Genomic DNA, 20,433 nt, shown 5'->3' on the forward strand with positions numbered 1-20,433 from the left:
GAGTCAAAACCCTCAGAGCTTGCGTTAGCGGTACTATTCCACCCCCCCAACAAGCCCCATTTACCGCCCACCCGCCCTCTTGGTAGGAACATGGGACGCCAGCTCTTGTTTGAGTGGGGCTGGCTGCTGTCGTTTTCAACGTGTGGGCCTTGGTGCATCACCTCACAGTCGCTTCACAAAGGCCGCGAGCTGGTTTGCAGACTCTCAAAGCCGGGAAACAGAACATAAAATAAACCAACGCGTAAGACGGTGGCCTTTCTCCAGACTTTTTTTTTTTTTGCTTTAATTGGTCAGCGGTTAAGTTGTCAGGCTTTACCCAAACCATCTGTGCAGACCGGAGAAGGGGAAGGTCCAGAGTTAGAGTCGTTTCCAGACAGCAGCGGTGGGATTTTCCTGCAAGAGAGAGAACTGAGGATGATAAGCTAACATGGATGGTGGAGAAGAGGCATGCATGCCAATGCGCAGGAGGATGGTGCTCTTTTTCGACCATAGAGGGTGGGGGAAGAGGTGGGACCTGAGAACCACACAGCTTGAGCGACAGCAGCAAAAAGGTCATCGAGTAAGTCACTCGCGTCCTACAACTGTGAGGCAGCGTCAATCTCTGTAACCCGGTCCTCACTGTGGGGAGGGCCGTAGTGGTCAGAGCACCTGCTTTGAATGCAGAAGGTCCCAAGTTCAGTCCCCAATAGCATCTCCAAATGTCAGACTAATGACAAGGCAGCGTCCTATGCTTATTTCTTTAAACCAGTTGTTTATTCAGAACCTTGAGGACTGGGATCTTGCTTTGTGTTTAGGGGAAGAGCCGCAGCTCAGCGGCAGAACACACGCTTTGCGCGCAGAAGGTCCCCGGTTCATTCGCCGGAATGCCCAGGCTGGGCTGGGCAACGCCACAGAGCCACTGCTAGTCTGAGTGGGCAATACTGAGCTGAATAAACCAACGGCCTGACTCAGTATAAGACATTTTCTGATGTTCCTTTTTGAGTGGTCAACAGAATAAAAAAAAATGAAAGACATCTCTCCGCCCCTCCTCTTTCAAGCACGGGTAAAGTTTAACACTGTTTATCGTGGCAAATTAACTGTCGGGCCTACGAGAAAGCAGTATTATTCTGGAACAACAACTAAATGGTTCCTCTTAGGAAAGGGACCCTAGCTCAGTGGGTACAGCATCTTCTTTGCAGGCAGAAGGTCTTTGCACCCCAGCACCTCCGGTTGGAAGAGTCACATAGGAGGCGACGAGAAAGAACCCTTGATACTGGAGAACTCCTGCCTGTCAATATAGAAAAACTGTGCTAGAGAGACCAACCCTCTAATGTGGTATATAAGGTGTTCCTAAGTTGCAGGGCAGCCTTTGCCAACCTGGTGTGTTCCAGATGTTGTCGGATTCCCAAAATAATCTGGAGGACACCAGATTGACGAAGGCTGCCCAAAGCTTCCAATATGACCAGTGGTTCCAGTTTACCGCTGGAAGATCTAGCGGCCGTTCTCGCAGTCATTCCCCTCGAGCTACATGTCTGTGCCTGGATGGAAGAGAAGCCGCAGCTGAGGAGGCTAAGAGCAGGCTTCTTTTGGTCCTCCTGGCCACAGAGAGCTGGGCAGAGTGGCTTTTTCCACGGTTCCCTCGCTCAAAAATAAAAAGAGAGACAGAGAGTGGGACAGCCGCTATTTCCCCTTTTCAGGAAGGGGAGCAAAGAAGAAGAATAGAGGCAGGGGTTAAAATCCCCGCTAAACGCAACTTAGGTTAGGAAGAGGCTGCTTAAGGCTCATCAGGAAGAGGTTTCCGCTCCTAAGTTAACTTGCCCTCCTGCGCCACCTAGTGGCAGAAATCTGTCTGCAGGTACATGTCTCCTCTTGCCCCCAAATATGACCAAAGGTTGAAGCGACCTCAAGCTTGCCTCTCACATTTAGCACTCTCTGTCCCGTCCTGCCCACCCCTCCAATTGCAAGGGTCGAGAGCAGTTAAAGGATGCTTAGTAGACAGGGCAATGCACTCCACACATGCTCAAAGACAGCTCTCGGCCACGCCAGGCCTCCAGGACCAGTTCTGGATTTAACTGCCGGTTCAGGCTAAAACCCCACCCAGCAGCGCCAACTATGGAGGCACATCCAGTGACGCTGAACGCTGGAAGATCCACGGCAGGCAAAAGGAAGCTCTCCTTCATGCAGCACAGAGTAAAAACCACGGAATTCGCTCCGACAGGAGGCAGGGATGGCCACCAACTTGGGCGGCTTCACAAGGGGATTAGACAAATTAACGGAGAAGGCGGCTAGCGACGGCTACCAGCCACGGTGGCTATGCTTTGCCTCCACGGCTGGAAGAGATATGCTTCTGAACTCCAGCAGGAGGAGAGAGTTGCTCTTGTGCTCAGGTCTTCTCGAGGGCTCCCCGTTGGGCCACCTGGCTGGCCGCTGTGAGAACAGGACGCTGGACTAGATGGGCCACTGGCATTAAACCACATGGAAGCTTCCTTAATGGAGCCACACAGGACTTTTTTGCAAGCTGGCCTCTGACAACCTGGCGCCCTCCAGACGTTTGGGGCTGATGGGAGGTGTAACCGAAAACATCTGCAGGGCGCCAGGTTTGGCGGAGGTGGCTGATAAGCGATCTACAGTCTGGGCCCTGCATCTCAGCAACCCTTGCAAACGAGCCTGTAAGGTCGGCTGTGTTATTCTTAATGCAACTGGGGGATGGGGTGGCGTGCGGCCCGGCAAAGGGGGGGATCGTTGCATGCCTAAGGCCAGGCCATAACTTATAAGTCAAGTCAAATATTTATTGCATGGCCTTAGGCCGTCGCAGACGAACAATCATTTTCATACATCTATTAAAATATACATCAAATATACAGACTACTAAACATGCTAAAATAGTGCAGAGTATGAGATTAATGTCTAGCTATCCGGCTGATACCTTGTGAGGCCAAGCCTGATATTACCCTAGCTGGTTTGCCATGTCTGAGTGTTTTATCCGTAACTTTTGCGCTGCTAGGGCAAAATGAGCTACCCTGTATGTGACCATATAGTCATTATCAGCTAGAAGGAAGGGAATAAGACTATCGGCCTGGGAGTCATCCTGTAGTTTAATCATGTCTCCTAAAAATTTGTCCCTAGGATGAGCATATAGGGAGCATTCAAGCAGGTAGTGGGGAGGATCTTCTACTACTCCGGCTCCGCAGATGCAAAGGCGCTGTTCCCATGGGATCTGTTGGTAACGTCCTGACAGAACTGAAGTTGGCATTGTCTGGAGCCTGAGCGCTGTAAAGGCTTGCCTCAACTGAACTGGAATGGAGTAGGTCAAATAACTTGCCCTCAAATGGTCACGCTTGAACAAGGTGAACCACTTGGAAAACCTGGAGTTGTCAATCGCTAATCTATCCATCCACTCAGAATGACGGAGAATAGATTTCCAGTACTTCCGTCTGCTCTGGATGGAAGCGGTAGAGACAGGAATGTGATATCTTTGAAGAACTCTAGTTAATTACTCCAGAAAGACTCTGGTGTGGCTGACATATGACAGGCCTTCAGGATTACCTTTGCTGGTGCATTAGCTATCGCACCCCAAAATATAATCAGTGTGCTATGAACACGCGCACTTATGGGAGGTAAGCCAGTTTCTGCACGCAAACCCGCCGCTGGAGTACCCGTGCGTAGCCGCAGGAGTTTTTTAAGAAAGCTATTTTGAATAGCCTCGATAGTGGGTAGAAGCGAGTCCTCCCAACCCCATACTGCTGCCCCCTACAGAATCTGATTCAGCACCTTACTTTGAAACACTTTTAGTGCCGGGGCTACAAAATTACCCCCCTCGGTCCTATAAAATCTAAGAACGGCACTGGCAGTTCTTATAGCTGTGGTTTTCAATGACACTAACTGTTGTTTCCAAGAAAGCGTGTCCTGGAACTGAATACCTAGATATTTGAAAGAATGACACTGTTCAATTTGGTGCTCCCCGATGGACCCTTTACAAGGGCAGTGTCGTTTCCTGAAAACCATCATCTTTGTTTTTGCGTAATTAATCTGAAGATGCTCCCTGTTGCAATAATCATTTAAACGCGCCAGTAGTCTCCTTAAACCTATCCGTGTGAGTGATAGTAGAACCATATCATCTGCATATAGGAGCACTGAGACTTTCCTGTTCCCAACCGTAGGGGGGAAATAGTCTGGTCCCGCTAACTCTGACACTATATCATTAAGATTTAGGTTAAAGAGGAACGGGGCCAAAAGACAGCCTTGTTTTACCCCTTTGTCCGCCACTATTGGGTCTGTTAAAGAGCCAGTGACCTCTATTCTAATTCGGACGTTAGTATTAGTCTACAGCTCCTTAATTAGAAACAGCAACCGTTTCTCTATATTTGTTTGGCCATAACTTATAATGGAAAGGGTGTAGCTCCAGGGTAGAGCCCCTGATCTGCATGCAGAAAGTCCCCAACCAGGTAGGGCTTGGAAGAGACCCCTGCCTGAAATCCTGGAGAGTCGCTGCCAGCCCTTGTCGACAACACCGAGCTAGACGGAGCCACGGGCAGCCTCCTATGTTCCAAAAGCCTCACCCAGTAAACCTGGAGGCACTAAAAATTGGGGGGGAATCCCTGTGGGAGAAACACGGCTTACCTTCCTCACTCCAAAGCTTTCACAATCGCCTCGTTGGCTTCCACGCTGATCTGTGCTTCGGCCTTTGCCGCTTCGTCGGAGGCCGAGGCCAGAGCCGACAAGGCCTTCTCCAAGTTGGACTTGGCCGTCTGCCAACGAGAATTAAAAAAAAAAAAAAGTATCGGAATCGGATCCAGAAGCGAAATGGTGAGATGTTGCCTACTGGAGCAGTCCACCGCAAGGCATTATGGGGAAAGCAAAATGGTGGACGCCAGACAGACCGCAACCCACCATGCTCCGAGATGGGGGGCAGGCAAGCGTTAGCATAGTGAGCCCCAGCGGCTCAAGGATGCTGCACGCAAGCACTGGGGATGCCGCTGTTTGGATTACAACTCCCAAACTGGATTACAACTCCCAAACTGGATTACAACTCCCATCAACCCTGGCCATACTGAAGTCCAGGGATTAGGGGCCCAAATGCGGCCCTCCAGGCCTCTCTACCGGACCCTTGAGACTCTTCCCCACGTGACACCTTCTTCTCAGCCACGCCCCTTCTTCCCAGGCCACACCTCCGAGCCTGTTCCTGGCTCCTTGGGTGTTTTCGCCTGGCTGGAAAATGCGCCCTTGTACTCTCAACGACGCCTCTTATTTATCGGGAGGGAGGCCGCAGAGTACGTGCAGACACTAGCCCGCCGCACAGAGGCAACATTCACATTCAGTACAGTACAGGGAGGTGGTGGTGGGGAACAGGGCGAGGAAGGGTGGGAAGCCCACGAGAGGGACCCACAGTAAACCGTTGGGAGGAAAACGCCAGATTAGATGGGCCTTTTGTTTGATCCAGGCTCTGCTTCTGTCTCCAGGTTCAATCCCCGATGGCATCTCCAGGTAGGGCTGGGAAAGACCTCCAAGTCTGAAACCTGATGTTGTCAGCCGCCGTAGACCAGGGTTGGGCTGACAGTAGATCACCATCGACTGGTAGATCACATTTCCATCAGGGGTAGGCTTGTGCAAAGGGACTCAGGGAATAGTGGGCGTGATCATCAAACCTTGGATCTGCAGATGTTGTTGAAGAGCACTGATCTAGAGAGCACCAGGTTGGCGAGGGGTGAATGCACCTTATAATGCACTGCAAGGAATTTTAGCCTTCTAGACTCTCGAGGGAGGGGTATGTGTGTGCTGCCAGCTCAGCAGCAATATAGCCCTGTCTTTCTTTCTGAAAATCAATTTTGCTGCCACAAGGCCAGTGTTTAAAAGCGGCGGAGGCCTTGGTTTGGGCAGCTGCTGCCCTGTGGCTTATAAAGGCCCCCTACGGAGGGATGGGGAAGGGATGCGGCTGCTTGTCAACAAAGGGCTGTAGCCAGTCTTGGGCCCCAGCTGTGCTGTACATTTAAAGCGGTATCACACCACTTTAAACAGTCCTGGCTTCTCCGAAAGAATCCTGGGAAGTGTCATTTTTAGAGGGCGCGGAGAGTTGTTAGCATATGAGCCCTCTATTCGTCTCACAGAGCTACAATTCCCAGAGTTCCCTGGGAAAGAGGCCCTGACTGTTACGCCGCTCTGTGAGAACAGCCACCTCCTTATCCCTTCTGTACCTAGAAAGTCCCCACAGTCGAGTCTCTCCCTGAAGTTCCTAAAATATCAGAAGCCTGCTCTGCAGTAACTCGGAAATGGTCTTTCTCTGAAACCACTCAATTATTTTTTTCTGCCTAGTGTGGGGCACCGGAAATGTCACCCTAAGATTCCCCACATATGTAAGATTCCCCTGGAAGAAGAGGAGAGAGAAGCAGGAAGGCAGGCAACTAACCGCAACGTCGAGCTGATCCAACAGTGCCACTTCTTCAGCCAGCAGCTGGACAGAGGAGTCGGCGTGCACGGTGATGGAACCACTACTAACTGCAACATTTCAAGGGAGTGGGGACAGAATCACAATAGGGCCACGAGCTACTTTATTTGTTACATTTCCACCAAGGAGGCGTACATGGTTCTTGCCCCCCCTTCCATTTTATCCTCACAACCACCCTGCAAGGTAGGTCAGCGAATGACCCAAATCACCCAGTGAGCTTAATAGCCGAGTGGGAATTTAAACCCTGGTCTCCCAGGCACTAGTTAGTCAGACACTGACTAGATTCCCCCATAGCAGTTTGGCCATCCCTTCATCCTATTTTACAAGGCTTGCCGCTTCATGACTGGTAAGTCATGAGAAGTGGTGGCATGATAGCTCAGGCGCTGGGGGACCGCTTTAAAGGACACCCATGCGCCTGCCTCTGCCTCAGCTTCCAAACTCACCAAAGTATTTCGTAGAGGAGCCGTCCTCGGCGAAGACTGTCACGATTCCAGGCTTCAGGACCTGCAAGGTGGGGACATGGGCGGCCAAGATGCCAAAGGACCCGCTCAGGGTGGGGACATCCACTTGCTTCACATTAGCCGCGTTGTAGAAAACCTGAAATAGGATGGCGTGCGAGAAAAGGTCGGAGAGGCTCTTCCCAACTAACCTGCACCGTAGGCCTCACTGGTCTTTTCTCAGAAGCCAGATATTTATTGATACTGAAGTGGTCTGTTTAGGAAAAAACATACAGCTTGGCCTTTCCATCAGCTAGCACAAGGCAATGCTTGATCATGCTGCCGGAGGTTCCACAGCCCTCCCCTGTCTCAGCACGTTCCCCAACATTTAGCCTCCCCACCTCTTTTTAAGAAGCCCCACAAAATTCTCTGGAGATTTGGCTGCAAACGCACACTTAACACTGGTTACTCCTCCGGCAGCTTTCAACAAGTTAGTTTATTTAGTTCTGTTTGACGTTTGTTGTTTCTGCTTCGAAGATTTGTGTTGTTTCAGTCTTCATAAGTACACGGGGGGTTGTGCCCAAAGCCCCTCCCATCCAAAGGAGCCAACAGCACACTATCACCAGTAGTGTAGTGACAAATTCAGATGTGCAGGTCCCTTCATGATAGTCCCACCGCATCTCCTCATAGCTATATCCCCTCATTTACTTGCTTGCTCTCCGTCATCTCCACCTTCCCTCGTGCACCTTTGTTCAGAACAACAGATGTCTGTAGGAGCCACTCAGCATGCAAGAGGAGTGTGTTAGCTACTAAGAAGAGTCTTCTCAGTGGCTGGCTCACTTCCTTTCACTTTGATGGGCTCCACTCACCAGGAAAGGACAAGGAACCATGTAAGAAGCCTCTTTTCAGTATCTCGCGTATATATATATACACGTATATTTACACACACACACGACGTTTCATTCAAGCCACCTTGTGGACTAGCAACTTGGACAGGCTGATCAATCGTGTGCCTGGAGGTTCCACGCCCCCCCCATGTTAACCCTTTAAAGGTCCCTCCCTGAAGATCACCCTTTAAAAAAAGGAGTGGCTGTGAGAGGAAAACAGCTCATACCCTCCCAACTTCGGTTGCCATGTAAATACCTGGGTGGGGGAAGCGAAGGTGAAGGCCATCTGGGCCTGCCCCGCGACGGCCGCCTCAGCGTAGTGCCGGACCTGTCCTCGGGAGCCGAGGGCCGAGGCGCGGGCGAGGAAGCGACTAAGAGGCAGCATGGCGAAGCCAAGGGCGAGAGATGAGGCGAAGGAGGGAAGAGGACGTACTACAACTCCCGGCACGCCCCGCGAGGGAAATAGGTCCCAGTCGCGGGGCATGACGGGAAACGCATGCGCAAAACAACAGAGAAGAGAAACTGCAGCCTCCCTTTTCGGTAGCTTAGAGGACATTTCCCAGAAGACAACGCGCTTTCTCGTCTTATTCCTTGGCAAGGCTTGGCGGCTCGGCCCCAGACTGCATTTTGCAGAAGGCTCCACGCTGGCAACGCAGCTCAACGGCGGCCTTCTCCCTTCTTATCTTGCCACCGGCCCTCCGTCACGCCTTCTCCCATGATGCACGTATATATACACACACACACACTCTGCTGCCAATAATAATTTTATTCAGATCCATTTGTAGGGCCGGGCCGTAAAGAAAAAAAGGGGAGCACTGCTCTATCTTCCCAATCTATATCGTGCCGCTCTTCCTCCCGCTTCCCGGAGCAAACCGGAAGTCGGTCCGTCCCTGCACCAGTTCCCCGCCTCCACTTCCGGAGCGGCCCACATTCCCTCAAGAGTCAGCGTTTAAGGACCGAATGGCAACGGCGACGCGCTTCGCTTTAGCGGCGACGCTCTTGGCTCTCGCAGCGGCGTCGAACAAGACGTCCCGGGCCCAGAATGACTCGGCGCTCCTGCCGGGCAGTGAGAACCACCCCAGCCGCGAAGGGGCTGGGCCTTCGACCATTAACCCGGCGCGCACTACGACGACAACATCCGGGCATTCCTCGTCGTCTGGGCTGCTGGGGATCAGGATGCCGGCCGTCCACCGGGCGCTCTACGTCATCGCTGGCGTGGCTGGCATTGGCCTTCTCTATTACGTCGGGGGCCGCGCCCTGCGGTGAGGAAGAGGAGGAGGAAGGCCGCCCCGGGTGGGAGGCTCCCTTAGACCTTTTCCCGCCTCCTCATAACAATCCCACCCTCTTTTTTGTATGCATGTTTTAAAGCAGGGGTGGGGGAACCCCAGGCTCTGGGGCTGGATGTGGCCCTCCAGGCCTTGCCATCCGGCCCTCAGGACTCTAATCCAGGATCACGCCCCTCTTTCCCCAAGCCACGTCCTTTCCTGCCCTTGCTTTGCCCTTACCCGCCTGTCCAACTCCCAGTAGGAGCCCAAGGCGGCAAACAAAAAGCACTAGTGCTATTTGTTCTGTAGTACAGCAATGGAGCCAGTGGCTGAGGGAGGTGATGGGCTGTCCAATACTGGAGGCATTCAAGAGGCAGCCTGTTGAGGATGCTTTAAGTTGGATCCCTGCATTGAGCAGGGGGTGGACTTGATGGCCTTATAGGCCCCTCCCAACTCTACTATTCTATGGTTCTGCTATTTATTTATTTGTTAGGTACCTAATACTAAGCAGTCTCTAGGTGACTTACAACAAATCCATACAGAAACTTAAAACAAGAATTGTAGAGAAAAATCTAATAAAATCTAAAGCTCTTACATTAAAAATGAAAAGAAATTTAAAAACAATGTGTGTAGAAATTAGCCTGTTGTAGAAAGATAAAGTTCACATTCACTGCTCCACCCACTCTTACCTCTGGCCACAGCCACCATCGGCAGGTGGCTTCTGGAAGGTTGGCCAGAAGGGAATGTGGCCCCCAGGACTGCAAAACAGTTCCCCATCCTTCCTGTATAGATGTTTGCTTCCCCTCACCCATGCCTGTGGGCTAACTTTGATAGGTGGCCAGTGACCACCCACCTGTCAATCATGACTGGTACGTGGGTGGCCCTGCCTGCTTGTTAAGTTGACTTGCGGGGGTCGGGAGGTAGGGGTCTCCTTCACTGATGCATTCCCCACAGAGATCAAACCCTGCCTCCATGATTATGGGAAGGGACCACAAACTTGTGGGTTGTGCCCAACTCCTTCAAGTTGTACACAGTTTGTTGCAGTGAGGATGATCTTACCTTTGTCCTCCTAACAAAAAGCAATAGGTTTGTCTCGGAGACGATGAGTGGACCAAACTATATTGGGTTCAGAATAGTAGAGTTGGAATGGGCCTCTAAGGCCATCAAGTCTAACCCCCTTCTCAATGCAGGAATCCAAATCAAAGCATTCCCAACTGATAGCTGTCCAGCTGCCTCTTGAATGCCTCCAGGGTCGGAGAGCCCACTACGTCTCTAGGTAATTGGTTCCATTGTTGTATGACTCTAACAGTTGGGAAGTTTTTCCTGATGTCCAGTTGAAATCTGGCTTCCTGCAACTTGAGCCCATTATTCAGGGTTGTATCCAACTAAATTTTACTCAGAGTAGAACAATTGAAATGGAGTGGTGCTAAGTCGCCCATCTGCATTAATTTCATTGGGCCTACTTGTGAGTATGCCTAGTGTTGGACAAAATGTGTAACAATCTTGGTAAAGGCTGCAACTGACTGTAGGCTCATGTCATAGGACGAGGAAGCCTCTGCGGAAAAAGTATGGCCTTCTTTCCAGCTCTGAAGATCACATGGAGATGGCTTCTCTGGAGAGCGATGAAGATACCCTATTTGAGACGAGGAATCTGAGACGGTGAGTGTCGCCTTCCTTGTGCACCTTCTACACTTTGCCGCAGCAGTGCGAGTGGTCCTCAGCGGGCGCCATGGCTGCTACACTTGTAAGAGTCCTATGGCAGGAGTCTATCACAGCGGAATAGTCAAGGATATACTTAGTGCCTCTTTCTTCACTGGCGTGCATTCGTCTAGCTACCGTGTTTTCCAGTTAACAAGAATTGGCACAAATACAGAGCTACAATCTTATGGGTATTTATTTGGCACAATTATCAAGGGAATGGAGCCAAGGGAAAGGTTGCAGCATTTGGGGCTTTTTGGTTTCGAGAAAAGGCAAGTAAGGAGGAAACGTGATGTATAAAATTATGCGTGTTGTGAAGAAAGCGGACAGAGGTAAGTTTTTCTCCCTCTTTCATAACCCTAGTTTTTGGGAACTGCAGGTGGAGAGATTGAGCGCAACAGCCAGGTCCTGCTTGTGGACTCCGTATTGGGGCATCTGGTTGGCCAGAGTGAGAACAGAATGCTGGATGAGATGGGCCAGAGTCTTGGTTTTCTCTCCTGATTCCCCATGAGAGCTTAAAATTCAGGAAGGAGGATGGCCCAAGCTCCCTGTGCTGTAAAGCTCAGTAGCCAGTCTGTCTCTTAGTGTAGCCTCCCTCAGAGGGTGATCGTAAAGATGAAGTGAGCGAACCCCAAGGACTCTGACACCCTTTGAAGGGCTTGCAAGCTTGACTGTTAACTAGTCACACCCCAGCTTGCAACGAGCCAACTGCCGAACCACCTTCAGTTAAGGACGTTTTCTGAAAGTCAACATTCTTTTTCTAAAAAAAATCCACAAAATGGTTAAGATATGCGTACATGGGCTTGTTTGTTTGTTTTTCGAAACAATCTCCTGCTTTTCATCACATCTGGATCTCAAAGCGGCTGACAAGAAATAAAAATGACAATATACAAAATTTAAAACCTAGCTGAAAACAAGGAAGGTTAAAACTTCAGAAGAGCAATTACGATGCAAAGGCCTCCTGAAAGAGAACTGTTTGACTTGGCGCCTGAAACTCAGCAGAGACGGGGCCTGCCTGATTTCAAACGGGAGGGAGTTACACAGGCTTGGCTACGTTCGCCCCAGCAGTGGGTGGATTCCCACTCATTTTCCTTTTGTTTCCTAGGTGATGACGGGCCCAATGGCGTGGTGTGCCAGACTTGACCAGAGAAGGTGGAGAGCCGCCCTCAAAGCGACCTTTCTTGAGGCCCTCTTATTTTTTTAAAAAAAATGTTAAAAAATTTTTAAACCTTGAAGCTGCTGGAAATGCTGCTTAGCCATACGAAACCTTTCCCCTGGGACTATCGAAGAGGAGAGCTGGCGTCCCCTCTAGGCCTCACGGACGACCGGATGAATGTAGCCGCCTAGTGACTGAATTGCAAAACTACTGTAAGCATTAGGGTTAGGGTTCCTTATACATTCCAAATAACAGCTTGAACAAAAGGCTCCGATACGAAGTTCCAGCTTGGGTAGGGGCCCTGTTGCTGTTGTATCAACCAGCACCATCTGCCGTAGCATTGGATGGGATTTTTTTTTAAAAAAAACAAAGGACGATCAATGAAGTTTGCGGTGGGTGCTGACCTCGGCTCCAAATATGGCAAGCTGGAAGGAGATGACCATTGTGTAACACTTCCCCCATTCCCAGCTCAGTTGCCTGCCGCGGAGTGGGGAAACCGTCGGTGGTCTACACAACTGCGTCTTAGCCTCTCCCTAATCTTGATGTTGCCTCGCACTTTCAGACCTTTTGCGGCTGCGCTCTAGAAACTGCTTTTGAAACCGGCCTCATCCTGATAAGAACCGGCGGGTGGGAGCAGCTGCCTGCCCAGGTGCCTAGGACACGATGCTGGTGCCTAGAAACCTTTCAAAGGTGCAGTTGTGTCCCGTCCCCCTGCTTTTGCTCTTAGATGTTTACAGCGGGAACTGTCGTCCTTCTGGGTGTTGGTGCCCTGCTGTTCCCATCAGCCCTGGGTGACTAGAAATGATAGCAGTTGTAGTCCAGCAGCAACTCAGTGCCCACAGGTCCCATCCCTCTGATTTACATCTGCTAGAGGCTGTTGTGTTGCAGCTGTCTTTGACGCTGGGCAATCCTCTCTTCCCCAAAGGAGGTGATACGGGTGTGTTTGCAAGCAAAAGAAAAATGAGGCAGCAAAGAGCATTTCAACACAATTGCCGCTTCATGAGGATTTGCCTAATGGTATGAATTGGCGGTACAGGTCAGAATGGTATAGGGGAGCCTCAGTTAAAGGACTTGGCCCTTTCACCTCATTCCTGTGGATAACCAGCAAGGGTCAGTCACTCCCCTTAGAATTTGATGTAGGTCAGTTTGAACGTCAGTCCTTTCCTCTCTAGTATGCTGCGGACAGCCTGTTTTTAAATATATTCCAGTGAGAAAGGCATTATGACGTGTCTGAGGTGTACTTGGAGTAGACCCATTGAAATTAGCGGGCCTAGTTGGGTGTGCCCATTAACTTCAGTGGGTCTGTTCTGAGTACAGCTAACATTCAATACAATCCAGTTTTCTAGATGGGACAATCCTTGGAGAAATAAAGAAGTGGATCACACAGAAATATATATCAGCAAAAATGCCCTTGCTATGGAGGCTCCAGTGGGGGTCAGAAGTGTTGCGTTTTGTGTTGAAATCCTTCCCCTTTCTCTGGGAAGCCAACAGGCGAGCACTATTCAAGGAACAGAATTGTCAAAACAGTTCTGATCTTGCTCTTTTGATTTTGGGACCAGCTCCTGTGCACATAAGGGAGGGGGGACTTTCAAAGCAATTCTGAGAAGATAGTCTGGTGAAATTTAAACACCATACAATTTCACATTTTGTTAGAAAAAGTCAAGAGAACAAATATTTTCTTAAACTGTGATTGATGCAACGCAGGGTGTTCCGCTTTTGGTGGTCCTGGAGAATAAATCCAGTAGACCCTCTAGCTAATGAGTAATAAACGTTGCACCCTCGCTTGTCTTTTCTGCCTAAAACCTTGGAATCAAGACTTGAGGACAACAGATGAGAACCTCGGGTTATTTTGGTTCGTTTGTGTCCCGTTAACTCGGCGGTAAGGAGCCTGTCCCCTCCAGATGTTGCCGGCCTCCCACCTCCCTGCATTGGCCCTGACCATTTGCCCTGCTGGCTGAGGGGAACTGGAGTCCGGCAACATCCGGGGAAGGTCACAGGTTACCCTTTCCCTGGTTTACGAAGTGCTCCTTACTGCTTTGACGGCCAGAGTCTGAACCTGCCTTTTTGTGTAAGCTGGCCTTTGCCAATCTGGCGGCCCTCTAAATGTTCAGGACTAGGGCTGGTGTGGGTTGGAAATCCAAGGAAGGGCCCACCAAACTGGCAAAGGCTGATGTCGACGCTGAAGGCAGGTTTGCCTCAGTCTGCAGTCCTAAATATCCTCTTCTGTCATTTTCCTGCATCATTTTGTAAACCTCTGTGGTGTTTCTACCTCTCCCGCCCCCTGTTCGAGCCATATTTTTTCTTAAATTAAAAACCTTGCAACATCTCTTAAGATGCTCCCTGATCATTTTGGTTGTCCGTTTCTACACCTTTCCCAGTTATGTGGTATCCTAGGGCTTAATCCTGAGCGGTGTGAAAGGTGTGGCATGCATCTGGGCTTCTACTGGGAGCAAGGGTGGGATATAAATTTACCAAATAATAATGAAATGCATGTAAGTCAGGTGCTGGGGACTCTTTGCCCCTCCAGATGTTGCTGAACTACAACTCCCATCAGCCCTAGCGAGCGTGGTCACTGGCTGGGAATGATTGGAGTTGTAGTTCAGCAACACTTGGAGGGCCAAAGGTTCCCCACACCTGGTCTAGAGATCCTGATGGGTCCTCTGTTCCTCCACACGGCCCCTTAAGGCAGCTTATGCCCACCTGGCACCCTCCAGATGTGAGAGTTGTAGCCCAAAACATCTAGAGCATCCTTTCCCAACTTTGAGTCCCCAGATATTTCTGGACTACAATTCCCATCATTCCTGACCATTGGCCATGCTGGCTGGGGCTGATGGGAGTTCTAGTCCAACAGCATCATGGGACCCAAAGGTTAGGGAAGGCTGGTCTAGAGGGTGTCTGGTTGGCACAGGCTGCCTTCAGCTGACCTGAGCACACTTGCTCTGCCATTCCTTAAGGAAGGCCACTAGATGGCGATGCCAACTCAGGCACGTGGATGATTTTCCACTGCAAGCTGAACTTTTTCTGGGCAAAGGGGGTGTCGGGAAGGACCCTTGGCTGCAATGACCTCACCTGGATTGTCTTGGTGGGTTAAGCTGTAGACCTCATTATCGCAGAGGTAATAAACCACCGCCTGAGCTGTACCACTTCAAACCAGCTTGCCTGATTAAATGCTCCCTGCATGTAGAAGGGTAGTGTTGCGGGGAATAGGCTAAAACCCCAATATGTAATTTTCTACACAGTAATTTTCAATTTATTCAGGGTTATTTTGTTTTGTTAGACTTGCCATTTTTCCTTTTGGCATAATACATTGTTGTTGTTGTTATGTGCCTCCAAGTCGACTCCGACTTGTGGCGACCCTATGAATCGGTGACCTCCAAGAGCATCTGTCGTGAACCATCCTGTTCAGATCTTGTAAGTTCAGGTCTGTGGCTTCCTTTGTGGAATCAATCCATCTCTTGTCTGGCCTTCCTCTTTTTCTACTCCCTTCTGTTTTTCCCAGCATTATTGTCTTTTCTAGTGAATTGTGTCTTCTCATGCATGTCTTTTCTATGGAATTATGTCTTCTCATTATGATAACCTCAGTTTCATCATTTCAGCTTCTAGTGATAGTTTTGGTTTAATTTGTTCTAACACCCAGTTATTTGTCTTTCTCGCAGTCCATGGTATGCGCAAAGCTCTCCTCCAGCACCACATTTCAAATGAGTTGATTTTTCTCTTCTCCGCTTTTTTCACTATCCAACTTTCACATCCGTACATAGAGATTGGGAATACCATGGTCTGAATGATCCTGACTTTGGTGTTCAGTGATACATCTTTGCATTTGAGGATCTTTTCTAGTTCTCTCACAGCTGCCCTCCCCAGTCCTAGCCTTCTTCTGATTTCTTGACTATTGTCTCCATTTTGGTTAATGACTGTGCTAAGGTATTGATCCTTGACAATCGAATTAGCGGGTTATATGGCTATAACTTCCTGAAGCCAGGCCAGTGCCTGGGGCGAGTCTCAAGGGCCTAGCAGAGAATTCTGGAGGGTCACCTTTGGACCCCAGGCCTGTGGTCCCCTTCTCCCAGTCCTAGAGAGAGAGAGAGAGAGAAAATAAAATAAAGCCAACTATTACCTTGCTACACCGAAAAGCTCCAGGGTGTTTAAAGGTTCCTGGGTTAGCAAGTCACCTTTAATGCAAGGGTGGATGATTTCTCTTTAACTTCCACGCTTCACGCACACTCCCCATTGTGTGCGCGCTGTTTTAAAAAGCATGCAGTGCTCTTCCCTTTTCCACAGCTCAGGGCTATACTCCTGGCTTCAAAAGGCTTCCACTGATTACCCTAATGAGGTCAGGGGAGATCTGGTCCTTCCATCACTTAAAAAAAAAAGCAATGAAGGCAAGAAACGGAGCGAGCGACTGCTGGGGGTTAAAAAGGAGAGAGCAGTCTGATTTTATTTTTTAAGCAATGTCTGCCTGTAAAAAGGTGGAGTGTGTCTGGATTTCTGAACTCCCTCTTGCTGAAGCTTGCCCCCCCCTTTTAAAAGAAAGAAGGCACGGACAAAAGGTGTGTGTATATCTGCACTTGCCCACTTTCTTTCCTCTCCTGATTTTTCTTTTGCCTGTCAAAAGAACAAGCAGAAACCGCACAGAAAAGGTCAGAAATTAGTGTCAGTGTAATTGTGGGGGCTCGAGGAGGTTAATGCACCATTAGAGTTCAGGCCTGGCGTAGCTAAAAGCCAGGAACAGACAGGCTGTCAAAGGCTTGCCAGAGATGGAAAAGCCGCCCTCTTCAGGGCTCCACTCCCTGGTGGATGCTGTTGTGTGTGTGTGTCGCAAAGGTCAGTGACCCCCTTGGTGTCGAGAGTCTCCCACAGTTTGTGCATGCAGAACCCCCAAACTCCTTTGGTGGGGAATTTGGCGTTGCTTGTTTGGAGGCGTAGATTAATCAACCCGCAGCTGATTTGGATACAGTTGATTAACCACAGTTTGATCGATCGCCAGGGTGTTTGTATGTTTTCTAGCCGTACCGTTGTTGAGCAGCCAGTAGGGATGGGAGGCTCTGTCCATCTCGATGCTCTCCATTCCTCATTTTTCAAGTCTTAAATTCAGCTCACACTTGTGCAGCAGTTTGCATTTTTTTTTTTTTAAATCCTCTCGGAAATCCTTCAGCGTTGTGGTGCAAATTTCTCCTAATGGATGCATTTCTGTTCGCAGTTTTGACTAACATTCATATTTTTGCAAGCAACTTGCCCTAATATGCATTTTTCTTGCTATGCTGCTTTCACAAATGCCTTCACTGATACGCATACTTTCCCCAACTTATGCATCTTTGGTTGGTCGGAGAAGTGCCTTGCCAAATTCGGGTAAGCACAAATTTTGAAGGGGGGCTGTGTTTTCAGTTCTCAGATTGTTTCAGAAAGTGCGGATTTGAGAAGTTCAGCTGGAAATGCAAGCTGAATCAAATTTCTTCTCCATCCTTAAGTGGCCAGCATGTTTACTGGGCGTGCATTTAAGCTTTCCGCGAATGTAATTGCCTCAGTCTGTTCTTTTTGCATTGTATAGCCGATACTCAACTTCCACATCTCTGTCCCTTTTGTGTCTCTCTGTGTATATGGACAGCAACCCCCAACTCTCATGGGGAAAAAAATCCAGTTCTGGACTCGTAAGTTCTGAATGGAAAATGTTGCTTTATTTATTCTGAAGATCCCCCCCTCTTAACTAAAGGATTCTCAAGATACCCTTAGCTCTCCTCCTGTCTGCCAGCCCCTTTCCTCAATCCCCAGGTGAAACTTCAGCGATGATCTCGCTGTCAGACTTCTGCCCTGCCCAGACCGGTAGCCTGAGGTCTCCTCAGATGATGAGCAGGGGGAGATGGACCTCACCAACAGATCGCCACACTGCCTTGGTTCCTGGCCAGCTCTTGTTGCCTATCTCCAGTCTCCAGGGCTGCAGGAACATCAGAGCCGCCACTGAACTGCTTGGCAGGAGCTTATTTGGGAGGAGAGGGAAGCACTTGTGTGGATCAGGGCCTGCTTGATTTTCCTTGCTGAAGCAACCTCTCTCGTAACTGTGACCTGGGGACTCAGATTGCCCGCCCCTGGAGCTCTCGATGACATCCATGGTTATCCGCCACCATTTTTGCCCTCCCAACAACACTGTGGGGTAGGTCTGGCTGAAAGAGAGTGTGTGTGTGTGTCCCTGCCCCAAAGTCAGCATCCATGCCAGGGACAGGAAACCTGTGGCATCTTCAACATGTTGCTGGGACTCAACACAGACTAACAATCCATGGCCAACAGTCGGGGATTATGGAGGGAGATAAGAGTTCAGCAACATTTGGAGGGTCACGCTGTCCCCCAGCCCCTTGTGGCCAAGTGGGGGGATTTGAGTCTCACTCTCTCATTCCTAATCTGGCGCTGTAACCACTATGCTGCGATGGCACCCAGGTGGCCAATGCACAATAGCGGTTGTCCCGTCCAAGGGCCATCCTTGTGCCTTGCAGGCAGGTGCTGGAGGGCAGCGGTGGTCCAGGGGCTTAATGTGCCGTTCTTGAGGCTTAAGGAGGGTGTGTTTGTGCCTCACCCCATGTGGCTGGCTGTGTGTCCACAGCCATGCCATACACTGAAAGCGCATGGCTTGCCCCAAGAGAATTCTGGGGACTGGTTTGCTGGAAATTGTAGCTCTCTGAGGACTAAAGGGCAATCCCAGGATTCTTTGGGGGAAGCCATGCGCTTTCAATGTGCTTATAGTGTGGATGTGGCCTGTGAACACCGCCGCCACCACCTTGGACTTGCACGTTGTTAATTCCAGTCATTCCATTCCCAGCCTGCCCTGTGCCTTTCCCCCTCCTAACGTTCACCCCTCCGCATTTGATCAGCGAATATCCAAAGTACTGCCGCGGGCGGCGACATCCACAGGCTCCCGGTCGCCATAGGAACCAGAGCTTGGCACTCCCCGGCGCCCTGATCTCGGGGGTCCCAGCTCCTCCGGCTGTACCGTAACGAGCCTATGAAGTCTGAGCTTCCAAAAGGTGACAACCCCCTGGAGGCCGGCATCCTCTTGCCTTCGCTGCTAACCTGAAAGGTGTAGTGCTCTCTTTCTCTCTTCCCCGAGCGGAAAAGCTCAAAGGTAAAGGTTATTAGAGTCAAAGAACTTCCAGACGGAGAGGCTAAACTGCTGTTATAGTCTGCTTAATACACTTTTTCTGCTCTGCTTCCCTGCCTTGCTTTTCGGGGTCAGGGAAGTTGCACACTCATTTTGATAGCAAGCGCTCTCAGCTAAAGATAAAATAAAGCCATCCATCCATCAAAACCCTCCTCCACTTTCCCTAGTTCTAAAATCTTGTTTGGGGTCCATGTGGAAGGGAAAGGCTGGTGGGGCCACCAAAGGGGCAGAGCAGCTTCACATGCTGGACTGTAGCCTCACCCCCTCTTTGCGTTAAAAGAGTTTTTGGTCGATATGTATGTTGCAGCAGAGTGCAGAAATAACTGGTCTGTTAAGAATATAGAAACTTAAGGTTTATTAGTACAAAGAGGCACTGAAGGAGTCATAACTAACTAAGAACAAAGGAAGAGAAAGGAGCAAGGGGAGGAGCAAAACCTGCAAAAACAACAAACGCTTTAGAGGGGGAGTCAGCAGAGGGAAGAATACATTACCTTTCTGTTTATTGATCCCCACTGGTTCAAGTCACTTTTAACATGTGTTGGCATTTTACTCCCAGCACCTACAATGTGGCCTCAGTGTTTTGCTAAAAGGCAGCACTTAGATGATATCAGAAAGCGGGGGGGGGGATCAGGCAAAGTCATGGAGAATAAGGCTAATATTTGATGTCATATGATGTCACGTGTGGAGCAGGTAAAGAGGCAGCTAAGCTAAAGTGGGTTTGCTCATGGAGCAGTGCAAACCCTGCTGGTAAGATAATCCTCCATGTGGGCAGAAGGGTCACCTGATGTCAGGTGATTGGCAGGTAGGAGCCTCCGCCTGCTGGTAAAGCTCTTCCTCCACAGAGAGTTCCCCCAGCTCTGGCTGTTACGAGTTGTGATGGCTGCTGCAAAACCTCCAAGGTCGGTGGCAGTCTATCTCAGACAACTAAATGCTGAGGACAAAAAAGGTGGAAGAGGGCTATTGCCCTCAGAGCTTGCCCGTATGGTTGCTGGAGGCATCTGATTGTCCATTGTGAGAACAGGATGTTGGGCCATTCGTTTGAGGCATCAAAGGTCTTAACAAAATGTTCTGAAGTTGGTCCGGGGGAGGAGGAAATCTGGCTCCCCAGTGCTCTGTTTCCAGCTCAGGCTGAGCTCTATGCTGGGAGAGTGCCATCTTGGCTGCAGTGCCAGTCTTCCTGAGTGCTGATTCAGAAACCACCTGTGGCCAATCCCAGCCCACTGAGCCCTATAAATTGCCCTCAGTCTGAGCATGGCATCTTTGGTATTGAAGGACAATTCAGATGATTGTTCTGCTGGCCAGTACTTTATTGCTGATTGGTGGCCCTAAATCTGGCCCATGTTGAGCCTGATTGTTGCAGAGGTTGGCCACTGAGAACAGGGTGCTGGAGTAGATGGGCCACCAGCCTGATCCAGCAGGGCTCTT

General features: G+C 49.9%; 2 protein-coding genes across 2 annotated transcripts; one reads left to right on the forward strand and one right to left on the reverse strand.

The window, feature by feature from the left end:
• Window positions 1-252: 252 nt before the first annotated feature.
• ATP5F1D (ATP synthase F1 subunit delta) lies at window positions 253-8,244 on the reverse strand. Its single transcript, XM_061601268.1, has 5 exons — window positions 8,002-8,244; window positions 6,865-7,018; window positions 6,383-6,471; window positions 4,600-4,727; window positions 253-393 (listed from the first exon to the last, which is right to left on the reverse strand). The coding sequence occupies exons 1-4, from the start codon at window positions 8,227-8,229 to the stop codon at window positions 4,605-4,607; spliced, it is 594 nt and encodes a 197-aa protein (XP_061457252.1). The 5' UTR covers window positions 8,230-8,244; the 3' UTR covers window positions 253-393; window positions 4,600-4,604.
• A 46-nt stretch (window positions 8,245-8,290) lies between these two features.
• FAM174C (family with sequence similarity 174 member C) lies at window positions 8,291-14,192 on the forward strand. Its single transcript, XM_061601269.1, has 3 exons — window positions 8,291-9,007; window positions 10,553-10,669; window positions 11,814-14,192. The coding sequence occupies exons 1-3, from the start codon at window positions 8,706-8,708 to the stop codon at window positions 11,815-11,817; spliced, it is 423 nt and encodes a 140-aa protein (XP_061457253.1). The 5' UTR covers window positions 8,291-8,705; the 3' UTR covers window positions 11,818-14,192.
• The last annotated feature ends 6,241 nt before the right edge of the window (window positions 14,193-20,433 follow it).

This window comes from Rhineura floridana, chromosome 18 (assembly GCF_030035675.1).
Source record: "Rhineura floridana isolate rRhiFlo1 chromosome 18, rRhiFlo1.hap2, whole genome shotgun sequence".
NCBI classification, from domain to species: domain Eukaryota; kingdom Metazoa; phylum Chordata; class Lepidosauria; order Squamata; family Rhineuridae; genus Rhineura; species Rhineura floridana.

What these genes read in the sequence shown, in the direction of transcription:
- FAM174C (XM_061601269.1), top strand. Translation starts at nt 8,706, where the DNA reads ATGGCAACGGCGACGCGCTTCGCTTTAGCGGCGACGCTCTTGGCTCTC. An exon ending in GTCGGGGGCCGCGCCCTGCG is followed by an intron (nt 9,008 to 10,552) that starts GTGAGGAAGAGG and finishes CTCATGTCATAG; the next exon opens with GACGAGGAAGCCTCTGCGGA.
- ATP5F1D (XM_061601268.1), bottom strand. Translation starts at nt 8,229, where the DNA reads ATGCCCCGCGACTGGGACCTATTTCCCTCGCGGGGCGTGCCGGGAGTT. An exon ending in CCTTCGCTTCCCCCACCCAG is followed by an intron (nt 7,019 to 8,001) that starts GTATTTACATGG and finishes ATCCTATTTCAG; the next exon opens with GTTTTCTACAACGCGGCTAA. An exon ending in TGGATCAGCTCGACGTTGCG is followed by an intron (nt 4,728 to 6,382) that starts GTTAGTTGCCTG and finishes TCTCGTTGGCAG; the next exon opens with ACGGCCAAGTCCAACTTGGA.